The 13569-nt window shown below is 36.9% G+C and overlaps 3 protein-coding genes across 3 annotated transcripts; 1 reads left to right on the top strand and 2 right to left on the bottom strand.

Moving 5' to 3' along the window:
- Nucleotides 1-251: 251 nt before the first annotated feature.
- LOC132096250 (zona pellucida sperm-binding protein 3-like) lies at nt 252-2352 on the bottom strand. Its single transcript, XM_059501501.1, has 10 exons — nt 2194-2352; nt 1709-1893; nt 1533-1636; nt 1353-1444; nt 1102-1282; nt 897-1002; nt 726-814; nt 549-640; nt 371-463; nt 252-293 (listed from the first exon to the last, which is right to left on the bottom strand). The coding sequence occupies exons 1-9, from the start codon at nt 2267-2269 to the stop codon at nt 399-401; spliced, it is 990 nt and encodes a 329-aa protein (XP_059357484.1). The 5' UTR covers nt 2270-2352; the 3' UTR covers nt 252-293; nt 371-398.
- Nucleotides 2353-2505: 153 nt separating this feature from the next.
- LOC132096251 (NEDD8-like) lies at nt 2506-3521 on the top strand. The gene is made up of 4 exons (XM_059501502.1): nt 2506-2716; nt 2900-2947; nt 3031-3113; nt 3195-3521. Exons 1-4 carry the CDS (start codon nt 2699-2701, stop codon nt 3316-3318), a joined length of 273 nt encoding a protein of 90 aa, XP_059357485.1. The 5' UTR covers nt 2506-2698; the 3' UTR covers nt 3319-3521.
- A 917-nt stretch (nt 3522-4438) lies between these two features.
- LOC132096249 (AP-1 complex subunit gamma-1-like) lies at nt 4439-13541 on the bottom strand. The gene is made up of 22 exons (XM_059501500.1): nt 13328-13541; nt 12030-12238; nt 11718-11842; nt 11415-11556; nt 11201-11297; nt 11022-11098; nt 10842-10937; nt 10658-10738; nt 10468-10566; nt 10281-10336; nt 9229-9342; nt 9008-9148; nt 8610-8664; nt 7877-7999; nt 7519-7608; nt 7239-7366; nt 6504-6608; nt 6278-6422; nt 6068-6200; nt 5677-5828; nt 4898-4996; nt 4439-4783 (listed from the first exon to the last, which is right to left on the bottom strand). Exons 2-22 carry the CDS (start codon nt 12228-12230, stop codon nt 4664-4666), a joined length of 2379 nt encoding a protein of 792 aa, XP_059357483.1. The 5' UTR covers nt 12231-12238; nt 13328-13541; the 3' UTR covers nt 4439-4663.
- Nucleotides 13542-13569: the final 28 nt, after the last annotated feature.

Raw genomic sequence — 13569 nt, 5'->3', positions numbered from 1 at the left:
AGATCACAGCAAGAAGGCTTCAAATAATAGACTCAAAGGAGATTTCATAGACCTTTAATGGATAACATGTATAGAAGATGGAGCGGTCCAAAAAATTAATCGATCCATCAATCTCAGAGCACTTCTTAGCACCACTCCTAGTCACGCTCTCAAATCAGGAATTCAGCACCTTAAAAAAAAATATATATATATATATATAAAAAAAGAAAAAGTTAATCCAACAATTGGTGATCTACAGAGTACTCTCCACTGACCTGTTGGTCATCCACTGCATCACTAGACCGACACTCAGCCTACCAATGAGGAAAAACAAACCACTATATGCATAATACTTTAAGACAATATTAAACAATTCTTAGAACATAATTACAAAAGAGGAAGGATGGCACGGAGCAACATCATGGTGAAACTTCTGTAAATGTCAAAGGTCCCAACACTGACTTTAGTACCAGTCCCTGAGGTGCTGTAATCCAGACACATTGCATGTTAACGAACCCTTATTCCAGTCTTTGCCATATTTAACAGTTGTCAATATCCTTTTGATTTACCAGATTCTGCGTCCCTCTTTCCACGGCCTTGACATGTTGTATCACAGCACTGACAAACAGAACTCCGTAATGGGTCATCTAAAAGCTCCCACCTTTTATGAAAGCAGCATTATAAGATTTTCCAGTAAATCCCATCAACTTGGATTAAAAAAAAAATCTAATCAAGTTTACACCTACTCTCCTGTGGCTTTATTATAATTGCAGGCCTTCTTTGCGTTGCTGACGTTGTCAGGGTCCCATGCAATTAATTTGCAATGGATGTAGACCTGCAGCAAAAAAATAAATAAAAAGCCAGCGACAAATAGAGGTTTAACAATTGACCATTTTCCTCTGAAGGCACTCACTCACCTCTTCTCCCAAAGCAAAGCTGAAAGCTTGGAGGTTAAGAATAATCGAGGAAGAGTGTTGCCTTGGCAAAAACTTTGAAAAGCTCTTCTTACCATCCACGAGACAGCTATGATGGGTTCACATGAAGTCAATTATAAAAACATGGCCACTAAATTGAAGATAACATTGACTAATAGATATTTCAAATAATCATAAATGTACACACCCTTTGTTGGTGATGAGTGGGTATGTAAGACTATCTGGGTAGATTTCGAATGTTGTGGAGGCTACACATTCCTCCAGAAGCAGCAGCAGAGGCTGATGGGCTTGCTGGTCAACACTAGCCCAAATAGGAACAAAAGATCCCAGTGGAAAGACATTGGATTCTGCAGGGCCACTTAAATTATCTGGAGGGATTATGATATGGAAGTTATTGTTCTAAAAAGACCAAGAGAATCATTATATTTTCCTGCTTACAATTGAGAATTGCCATGTGAAAGGCCAGTTCTCCATGACCCTGAATAAAACCAGCAGAAGAACTCTGGAAAGCAGGAGTCCAACCCTTCGGCCTGATAGCAATTGAAATGATTGTACATTAATGGGAATGATTTGGGGATGAGAGTCCTGGTAAAGACTTGAGTACCTAGTTGTGTTTACCTGTCATACACACATCTAACTGGATAGCTGAAAGAAGGAGGGTTGGGCTTAGGCAGTGGCCTGTAGTTTACCTTGTTCTCATACACCAAGTATTTCAATGTTGCCTAATTGGAAGGGAGAAAAAAATAAAAATCGCCATAATTTCAGGACTCTGAGATTAGTTAAATCAAACTTACCATTCGTCTGAAGCCACAATCATTAAGTCCATAGTAGAAGTCTGCAACTCCTCCTTCATTTGACAGATTTGAGAAGTATGAAGCAAAGCAGTTACCCAGGAAAAGACGAGCAGGATTTCCAGTCATCGATTTGTCCACTTTCCACTGAACATGAACGGAACGCTCCCCACATGTAATTTGGACATCTATAGAAAAAGGGAGAGAGAGTATTCATGTGTACCTGAAAGTTGAAGAAAATAGAATAACTCCTCAAAAAGCCAATCCAGAGCCAACTATCTTTGTTTGGAAGCTGGTTTCAAAGCAGATAATTAGCAATAAACTAACTATCTACTTGCCTTTAAAGCTTTGAGGTTGGTTTACCAGCTAATGATCAACTGCTGTGTTCCAAAACACAACTACCAGCTCAAGCTGTATTCTTTTAAATGTTGGTTTAGCTTCTTGAGAATGTATAATACATCATATTTTTGTGCCAAAATAAACATTACCATTCTGACTATCTTCAGGCATTACAAATGGTGTGGCAACTGCAAAAACCAAACAGCTTAGCCATAAGTAATTCATGATCAGCTTGTCCTAACCCAGTGAGACGCAAACCAAATACTTTATGTAAGCGGCTGAATTCCGCTACTAGGTCTAATTAGTAATTTGTGACAGCTGGCACTGGGGAGGTTAAAAAAAGAAAAAAAAAGAAAAGGAGCCAGCAGTATTTACTAACTAATCGAAATGTGTATATTTATCTGTATTTGTTTATATTCGGATTATAAGTAGTTCTTTAGCAATCCACAATTTGATAACAAGACGCCGAAACCCGGAACCATCGCGTTCTACCAAAACACCCGGAATTTATTTCGGATACACAGGAAGTTTTTTCCCCTCGTAGAGGCGTTTTAGCAATAGATATATATATATATATATATATTTACAACTAGTGTTAAAAATATATTATCTGGATTCTGTTTAATGTGTATGAAATAAAACACAGACGTCAATATGTTGATTAAAGTTAAGGTAAGTAATTTTTGTCGCTGCCTTGTGTATTCTGTCCAGTATGATCAACGTTGTTGGTGTTTGATTTGGGTTGATTTTTTAATGGATGATTAATCGACTTGTCAAAGTGAAGAATAATGTCTTGTATTAGTAGTTGAGTCATTGAGATGCTTTATATTTAATTATTTTTGTATCGTGGTTTAGACACTCACAGGCAAAGAAATAGAAATTGACATCGAGCCTACAGACAAGGTATGCTTTCTGTGTTAAAAATGGGAATCGTTTTTCTTTATCATTGGAAGTATTTGAAAATGAATTTTATTCTTTCCAACAAGGTGGAGAGAATCAAAGAGAGGGTGGAAGAAAAGGAGGGGATCCCTCCACAACAGCAAAGACTCATTTATAGCGGAAAACAAATGTAAAGATCCCCATTAATACGTCAGTTTGCATTCAAATACATAAGGCAAAACTCCATCTCTCCTGTCTTTCTTTATTTCAGGAATGATGAGAAGACTGCTGCTGACTACAAGATCCAGGGAGGGTCTGTCCTGCATTTAGTTCTTGCTCTCCGAGGAGGGCAAACCCTGCACTGGCCCTGCAGTCCCCCAGTGTCTTTCCTCTAATCTATTCCGTTAAGACTGTACATAGTGGAAATCTGTGTTATCATGTACGTCAAAACAGCAGAATTGCCAGGAGGCTCTGGTGTTTATAGCCAAAAGTGGACATTTGGCTTTGTAAATCACTGTCTTAATCATGTTAGCGTGATCACAGCTGCTTGGGATTGAGTTAACATATGCAGACGCATACTGAACAGTTTACTTTTTTTATTCTGCAGTATATGACCGTATAAAATTGTGCACTTAAAAACACATTTACTTAAGTTTTAAGATGAAACTGCTCCCTTGTATGGGCTCATGAAGAAAACTAGTCTTGCTTTTTTATAAAAATAAATTCAACTCATTATCATCATCCAGATCTTGACAGCGTTAATTTGTTATTGTACATTTTATTATTAGCCTATAATTTTTTTTTCTCTTTAAACAGTTATTTTGTTGCATGTCTGTCATTTTTTTTTACATGTCTATATAGGTTTTATTCATAGCATATTCAAGTTCAACAAAATAAATTAAGAAATGTTAAAATAAGTTAGATAAATAATAAAAAAAAATATATATATATATATAAAAGTTATTTATTTCAAGGAACAAAAGTGTTTTTAGTATAAGAACCATAATAACCCTGGCCCTTGAACATACAATAAGCGATGTTATATCCTAAAAGAGATGCTGACTAAACAATCATCTTCCTAAAACTCATATCTTGAATGCAGTGCATCATATCGTATATATGATTTATTGTATTTTGTTTGGATGAAACAAGAATAAACAATAGATATCTGTGGTTTCACACACACACACAGTGAGGTTGAGAATTATGAGTCGATTATTGTAAATATGTGAGATGGTAAGGTAACATTCACTGTCAATATAATGATATAATGGTGCTCTAGGAATATCCTGAGACTTTGAGAGGAAAAGATAAACCAACAAAAACCATGACGAGAAAGGCTATGATAACAGTAAGGCAATTGGAGCTCAACTGACCTCACAGCTCGTGTTATTCGTTCCCAGAAAGTATCTGAATAATCAGTTATGGAGGTACACATGAAAGATATTACTAATTCAAGTTCAACTTACTTACTTGTGACAGTGCACAAAGGGTCTTATCAAATGATAGTGCACGTTAGTTTGACTGTTTAATCTTTAGCAGTAATGCCAGCACATGAAACCACACTTTGTTCCAGACAATTCAAAATAATACAACACTTCATAACAACCTGTTGTATCAAATCTGTGCTGGGACAGCGTTTAGTCCATAATAGAGGGGTTGACAAACCGCTGCCTATTTCCAGCGATCTCCATCTTTTTGGAAAGACAGTCTTGGAGATTCTGGACACGAGTAGGTCTGTCACAAAGGGCCGACTGATGGCTGACAGGCTGCGCTAGGAAAGGAGTCAATCTGTAATGTGTCCTGATGCATTGCACCCTGATTTGAGTAAGCCACACGGACCCGCATCTTAAGGCTGACCTGTAGGGGGTAGGGGAGGGGTGGAATAAAAGTATAATCAAGTTTGTGCATAAATAGTGCTGACAGGTTTAGTAAGAAAGACAGCTGCACAAATCTAAAGCAGGATAGACTTGCCTTGTTAGGGTTGTTAAGTAAAACAGTCTGTGTGACCTGACCAAGGCCATGTGCTGGAATCACATTACCACTCGGAGCCTTCATTTGCAACTGAACACTCTAAAGAGGGATATATGATTGATTTTAAGAGATGATGGCATCCAAATGCTTCTGCATTATAGAATTTCTTTATCAAGTTAAATGTGGGAGTAGATTTAAAAAAAAAATTAATAAAATAGAATTAAGTAAGGCCTGCTTTACACAAAACATTAAGGATTTTTACAGGGTGTTTGTATGTTAAAGGTGTTTGAAAGCAAATGAAAAATACCTCTAGTGCAATAATCAATAATAATCAAATAAGACCAATAAATATAAAAAAAATCATCTTAAGTCATAAAAATAGTGGGTTTTTAACAGATTCTTTAAAGCTATAATGCAATCAACTGAAGGTAACTGGACAATAACAGGTACTTCTTTTTAATAAATGCATAAATTATAAAATGAAATGTATTTAAAACGTATTTATTGAGACATTTAATTTACATGTGGTGGAGAATCAAATAGCAATTAATCTACACAGAACGGAACCAAAACTATTTTAAGTAGAACAAGTGTAAACTATGTAAATCATTTGGATTCAGAGTGCAGTGTAAAAAAAAAAAAAAAAAAAAGGGTTCAGTGAAGAAATAGTTTTCGTAAACAGTGTGAATGCGGTTACCTGTTAATATGGCTGTTGAAATGAATATCTGTTGTTTGTGTGTGAAAAACAGAGTAAGTTTAAAAATGAAGTGGGTACAGACCTTTGGTACCGCTGCTTGAAGAGTGAAGTTGGTGATGTCATTCTGAGTAGAGTTAGAGGCAGTAAGGGTGACCGTGACCTCGGTTTCTGTTTGTTTGTCACACTGGATCTTCAGGCTCAATCCGTTCTTCTCGTAGACAGACACACTAGGAACTACATGCACAGAAACACAGCAAGGTTTCTGCATTTCTGCTTAATATTTTTGTGGAAACCATGATACATTCTATTCTAAATAAACAGCATTTATTTGAAATAGAAATGTTTTTCTGTAAATGTCTTCTTTAGTGTCATTTGTATCAATTTAATGCATTCTTGATGTTTTTTGTTGTTGTTGTTGTTGTAATCTTTATGATTCCAAACGTATATCTTTCTATACAAGCTAAACTTCTCACCTGGTGTCGGCTCCAGTCCTACCAGCAGGTCGAGAAGATCTGCACTAGAGGTAGTTGTTGGAGTGCTTGTTGGGGCAGGGCTGGGCTGAAGAGGTGTGTCTGTCCCACCCAAGAGATCCAGAAGGTCACACACCTAACAGAAGTGTAAAAAAAAGATTTAACTACTGTTTAGCAGTTCTATGTCTAAATAAAATATCCTGTAATAATTACCTGGCTTGCTGGTTCTATGAGCAAACCTGCTTCAACAGGTTTGGGTTTGGATGTGTCATGCTCTTTAATCTCTTCTGATGTGTCTCCATTAGTGTGGCCAGGTGAGTTCTTGTCCATCACAGGCATTCTTTCTAATACCGCAGCTCTGAGAGGAAGACCAGAGCAGCACCATTCATGCATGATGTTTTTGAATAAACATTAATCCGCTATGAAATCACAGTGGTACCTCATGTGGTCATATTTCTTGAAGAGTGCATTATATTCAACGGCTCTCTGCTGAAGTTCCAGGTCAATGCAGCTGCCGTAAATACTGACAATACTTCTGATTCGGCTGATTGAGGGAAAAACATAAAGATGAAAAAGATTTAAGACCAAACAGACTACAGAATCCACACACAAATAACAAAGTACAAATAACTTAAGTTTGTGTGAGCCATTTTCCCCTAGGGATGTATGTATTCGATAAAGTAACAGTTTTCAGCCCATATTATTATTTTTTCCTCGCTATACACCAGGGCTGTATTTAGTTGATCAAAAACACAGTCACAATATTGTGAGATATTATTACAACTTAAATGTTTTCTATTTCTATTTTATTTATTCTTGTAAAAGCAAAGCAACATTTTCAGATTCTTCAATAAATAGCATCTATTTGAAATTATTTTTTTTAACAATGTAAAAGTCCTTACTGTTACTTTTGATCAATTGAATGCTACAGTTAGTCTAAAAAAAACACAAAAAAACACCATTAAATGTAATCTTTATCAGATCTCAAAATGAGATGTTATACTAGTTTTTAGCATTTTATTTGTAATATATTAAGACAAAATACATTGAAATTTGTAAAAAATTATTGTCCAGAATGATAATATCAGTGCATGCATAATTTTTAAACTTCCATTAAGTCTCATATTGAATTCATAGTGCATTCTTGCCAGGGTTTCACAAAAGCGTGTCTCACTCGACATTGTCTGTGATACGAGTGCTCAGCTTCATGGTAGCAGTGAGTGCGAAGCCTCTGGTTGCCGGCGATGACATGTGAGACTGTAAAACGGTTTCCAAGGCATCCAGGACGTCATCCTCAGTAACCTAGCGACAGAAAAGGCCCACAACTCAATTTAGTTGCCCCTTACAAAACAAATACCGTGGTGGTACAGGAGTGGCATCAGATATTAGTACCACAGTGGTGCTCCACAAATGCTTTCCATTTACTTTTCTATATAATCTTCATTTCCGTTTACCTGCACAGGCTCGATCTCCTCACACTCGCCCTTCAGCAGCAGGTCTCCATATTCTCCTATACACCAGCATGCAACTTGGACCAAGGGTTGCTATGAAGATAAAGTATCTATTACACACGAGCACTTACAAAGGGCACATATAAATCAAACTGCTTGAAAAAAAAAAAGACACTCTTCAAACAGGACATATTCGTTCAAAGTAGTGAAATTCAGCATCCTAAAAATGCTGTATTCATGGCCCGGATATGCTCAATGCCCAAACGGATGGCACATCCACGTTTCAAGATTAAAGATGCATCTTGTGTAACAGGCCACTTACATATCTAATATAGTTTAAAGGAAAGAAAGATTTCCTTACCTGTGCGATATCTTTTACGAGTGCTCTATAGAGTTTGTGAACAGTGTAACAGTGGAGCTCAGATGCAGAAGTGATGAGTTGGATTAGGTTGGGCACAGTCTCATCTCTTACATCGCCTCCCGCCTGAGAGAGGTGTACATCACTTGAGTTTAAGTGATTGATTCTCTCATGTTGTTCAAACTCATTTTTATAGAGCCCTGAACATGACTCCCTCCCATGACTTATTAATTCGTTCCCTTGTTTTAATTAAATCGTGGACACATTGTACTAATTTGTTCCCTCGTTTTGCTAAATCATGTCTAAATTAGTTTCTCTTGAATTAGTAAAATGTGGCCATAATTTAATAAAACAAGGGAACTAATTAAGTCATGGGAACAAATTTGTGGTAGCTTTTTCCTAATTTGTGGCTATGAAAAATATATTTTTGTCTGCATGTCATGTGCGGGGCTACATGAAAGTGAGTTTCATGAGATTTTACCAAACAATATTATGGCTTTAGAAGACATTAAATAATGCACACCAATTGTATCTACCACTTTTATAATGCTTTTTTGTATCTTGGCATTTAAAAGTTACCATTTACTTTCATTGTATGAAAATGCTAGTTGACATTGTGCCTAAGATGTCCAATCGTGTATCAGAAGAAATGAATGACTAAATTATGACAGTTATTATAACATTTTTGGATGAAGGAGTTATGTAAATGGATTAGTTGTGTAGCAGTGCTATTTACCGTGGTGAGTACATGCAGGATGGTATCAATGTGCCAGCGCTTAGAAGGGGAATACCTGACCAAGACACAAAGACAATTGCTATTCATTGCATGTGACTTGCCACATATACAAAAATAGACAAGTTAACACAGAACACATACACAAAAAAAATTACTAACTACTACTTGAGCTCATAAATTTTCATTAGCTTACACTGACACTGGTAGTTAATCAAATGATGGAAATGTGCATTAAACATAGGCATGTCTTACAGAAACCAACTCACTGGACATTGTCCTATATGACAGCAAATGTTTGAGAGGTGCTTGCTCAGACGTGAGTGTTTAATAGGACAGAAACGCTGAAAAATGAACAGGGCTGAGCCACAGACATATAATGAATGAAAGACTGATGATACCTTTCAGCAGCGTTGAAGATGCCGGAAGCGGTTTGAGATCGAAGCTCTGGGGGACAGACTGAAAGAAAAATGAGGAGCTCTTTCATCATCGAGCGAATGTTCACGGCAGACACAAGGGCAAGTGACAGTTCCAGTGCACGACTGCAAATGAAAAAGAGCAGAATGAATAACTGTAATTACATGATCATTTGTACGTCTTCACGTCTTAGAACTTACAGTACCGTTTCACTGAGGTGTCTTGATCTTTCAGACAGTCCACAATGGTGCCTCTGTGCCGCTGCACTGAGTTGTGGTCCGTCTGTACAATCTTCTGGAGAGATGTCATTGAAATGTAGCTGTGATGGATGAGAGGAGACAGAAAATGAGAGCGTATTGTATTGAGGGTTGTGAAAATAAATTTACAATTTATATTTCATGATCTAAATTTACATTATACTTACATTATATCAGAAATATAAAAAGCATGGATTTTTTTATCCAAAGCAACTGCAGGCCACATGTGTATGTTAACTCCTGACACCTACATTTGATTTTAATCATTACATAAAAATTCTGAAATAGATCTGCACTAAAGGAAACTTACTAAAATTGAAGGCGCACTACTGTTCAAATATTTGAGAGTTTTTAATGTTTCTGAAATAAATCACCTCACCATATAATTCAGGCATCCATTTGATCAAAAATAAATAAAACAGTCTCATTGTGAAATTACAATTTCAAATAATTGTTTTCTATTTTAAAAAGGCAGTTTATATTTCTGTTAATGTAAAGCTACATTTTCAGCAAATATTTCTCCAGTCTTCAGTATCACAAGACACATTATAGAAATAAATTATAAATGTTAAAAACAGTCACGTTGCATAATCCTTATGTGCAAACTTAGAAACTTTTCTCTTTTTTTTTTCAAGATTTGGTTATCAATAGAAAGTAAAAAAAAACTTGAATATAAATATAAAACTTGAAACTTTACGGTCTACAAATGTTTTTACTGTATCTTTTGATCAATTTAATCCATCCTTGTTGAAAAGTAATTTCTTTAAAAAATAAATAAATTTAAAAATCTTGGCTAACCTTTTGCCTCTGTATAACATGTATAACACATTCTGATAAGCCAACTCAAATATGACAAGTAAAATCGGTTCACAGCAGTAATAATTACCAAAATATGAATGTGGTGTTAAATTATAAAATAAAATGTTTAAATACACTTTCATTAAGATTAACATTTTGATTCTTTTGAATTTTAAACCATTAAAATTAAGAGGAAACTTACCGAATATTCCTGTCATTATTAAGTAGAAATCTGCCCAGAATATTTACAGCTAGCACCTTAAAAGACAAAATAAATGCTTTTAAAGACCAAAATAAACTACAGAAACGCCAGTCCATGCTCCCATTTAAATCAAACCCAGCTTAACATAAAATTGAATGGTAAATTGTATATGAAATTGTGACCCAACCCTAAGCCCGCTCTCTGAGTTGATGTCCATGATAGTTAGGACTGATTCATATAGCACAGCACTGCCTGCAGTCTTACTGCTGTCTGTATTTGTAGCCACCTGTGTATCAGAATCACCAAAATCAAGCATTCTAAACTCTGCTCTAAATATACATAACTACATTACACAGGGTGTGTTTGTTCTGCTGTACCTGTGCCAACAAGTCATTCATGGCATCACTAGCGGTGTCATTATTGTGACCCAGGATTCTTAGCAATCTAAGAATGCGAACCTGAGTGATAGAAAGAGACCAATAAAATCATAAAATTCATAGAGTTTACTATAAAATGTAGAAATTATGTTGTAGCATAATCAAGAGTGATCCTGAGTTTGACCTGTAGAAAAGGGTCGCTGATTCCAGCAACATTGTGCTCAGGAGAGTAACTGGATGTCACAAGACCTTTCATAATGTGAACCAGCTCAGGAACAGCCTAATAAAATGGGAAGAAGAAAAAAAAAGTCTGTATATCCGAGTAGTTAAAGTAAAGGTTTTGAAGAAAATTCACTTGAATTACCTTGCGGAACTGATCAAGAGTGTCAGGGTTACGCTCGCACAATTCAGTGATAAGAACTACAGCCCCATGCAAAACCCCTGTGGAAACAGTCAGGTATTTATTAAAAAAGCATATTAAATAAACCTTGCATAGTACAAACTTTTTATGTTTATGCATAGGTTGCAAAAAGAAACACTAACCATGGTTCTTCTCAGAGAGCAGAGTCCTTGCTGAAGGAGTAAACAGCTCTGCAAGCTCTGGGACCTTTCTTATTATGTGAACGGCACACAGCGTGGCCTAAAGCAATAATTATTATCAACAGCACACGGATACAAAAACATGACTTAGCAGGATTGTGCTGACCTGACATGACTTAAATTGTAAGTTTATTGAAATAAAATGGCACAAACTGACCTTTTTTTTGATATAAGACTGAGAGGCCCTTAGGAGCCGTTCGATCTCTGTTGCCAGGTCTCGACACATCTCAGCTGAACCCATGCAGGCCAGAGTGCACAGAGCCAGAGACTGAACATACTGACTGCTGTGGGAAAGGTCACTACGACAGAGATAAAATGGTCAGTCAGAATAATGATTCAAAACTCGAATTACATTAAATACAAGCACATAAAAATAAGCAATGTTTTTTTTTTTTTTTAAATAAAACAATATGAATAAATCACAAAAAGTGTTCTGCTTAAAGATATGTAAAGTATTTACTTCTTGATTGAGTTGGTAATCAGTAAACTAGCATCCTGCTTCTCATCTAGAAGCATCATGGCTCCCAGGTAACCAACACGCTTCTCGCTGTACCTGGGGCTGGCAATCAGACGTACACACTCCATCTGTGGGAGACAATACTAAAGTTATCACCATATAAAGACATATAATAGGTGCAAAAATGAAGAAAAAACAGAATGTAAAGTACAGAGGGTGAAGGATGCACAGACAAGACATAAGTGAGGTGGCATGATCGAAAATCTAAAACCTCTTTATCCAGCAGTGCAATTACACACACATGTGGACAATCACCTGGCCGAAGTGTGCAGGGTAGCCCAGCATGTGCACGTACAGAAGCTTTGCCAGGCTGTGTGAACGCTCCCCATTGTCACCCTGACGAAACTGTGCTCGGATATCCGCACACTCTCTTTGGATGATGCCTCTCTCTTCACCTTGTGTCCGGGCACTTCGGATGACCCGGATCATTTCCTGTAAGCGCACTGAGGGACTCATGACTGTATCTGTAATCAGAGAGATTGAGAAAGACATTTCATAGAAATTTAAAGAGGAACCAGTTCTAACCAAGCACTGCCAATTTCTTGGTACTTAATTCAATTGCATATCTGTACATAAACTTGACTTCAATTATTTTTTTATATTAAATCGCAACTCTGTTTGTCTGAAGTGAAACCAGATCAGATTCAAAGAACTATTTGTAACTAAAAATAGGTTACTGGGATTACTCCAGTCTTCAATGTCATATGATTCTTCAGAAATCATTCTAATATGCTGAATTCATGCTCAAGAAACATTTCTTATTATCAATGTTGAAAACAATTGTGCTGCAAAATATTTCTGTAGAAACCATAATACACTTTTTCTTTTATAAATACAAAGTATAAAAACAGAACAGAAGAAAAGAAGAGATTTGACTCTTTTGGGGCATGGCAGCCTGTGGTCATTGTATACTCACATTATGAACAAATCAGTGTTGTGTTCAAGAAATCAGTCATTTTTGTCTGTACTTTTACTTACTGTTCTAAGCGCCTAAGTAGTTTATACATCATTTGGGTATGTCACTTTACTTCCCCATGGCGCAGGTGAGGAACATACACCTGCTTTCACTTCAGATCTTCCCATGCAGACTACATTAATGCGCGCATGCGCACCGCGGCCTTCAGACTCTGACGTTTGTTCCTATCAAAACGCATTCCACATCTCATTATCGTTTTGACATCTAATACTGCCATCTTCATATATAATTTACAGCGCAGTCCATGTGTTCGTGTATAGACACTTTCCTCGATCCACCATCTTCAAACACAAACGTTGTGTGCGCAGCAAAATCACATGCAATATAATGTTGCTAAAACGTAAACATACAAGTGATAACGACAGGAAAGACATGAAACATCTGAAAACTGCGACAAATTAGCGCTGCTCGTCGTTTGCAAAAGATGGAACCATTTCTTGCTTTGTGGTACACTACATCTATTTGTGATTAAATTGAGTAGTATGATAGTTTTTGATGGGAGAAGTCAAGTTTGTACAGGTGCCTGTGTTTCTGTGCGCTGGTGTTCCAGCATCTGATCCCAGGCTCCTCGTCTTACCTTTGGCAGCGCAGTAATCTCAAACGCCGAAGCCTGCCGGCTCCTCAGAGCCTAATTCATCCGCTCTTCCTCTTCTGTTTAACCTTGCGATGTTACCGTTGGTAAGCAGGCGAGGTATTTTACTGTACGAGTAACTTTACCCTGTAAGAGCATTTACAAATGCGTCCATAGTACAGCGCAACTTCCGCCATCCGGGTGTGCCATTCATTCTCGTCCAGCTTCCCATACAGCTGCTCTGGAAC

The sequence above is a fragment of the Carassius carassius genome, chromosome 20, assembly GCF_963082965.1.
Source record: "Carassius carassius chromosome 20, fCarCar2.1, whole genome shotgun sequence".
Classification (NCBI taxonomy): domain Eukaryota; kingdom Metazoa; phylum Chordata; class Actinopteri; order Cypriniformes; family Cyprinidae; genus Carassius; species Carassius carassius.
The sequence above is the reverse complement of the archived record's forward strand: the minus strand, read 5'-3'. Positions and strand labels throughout refer to the sequence as shown.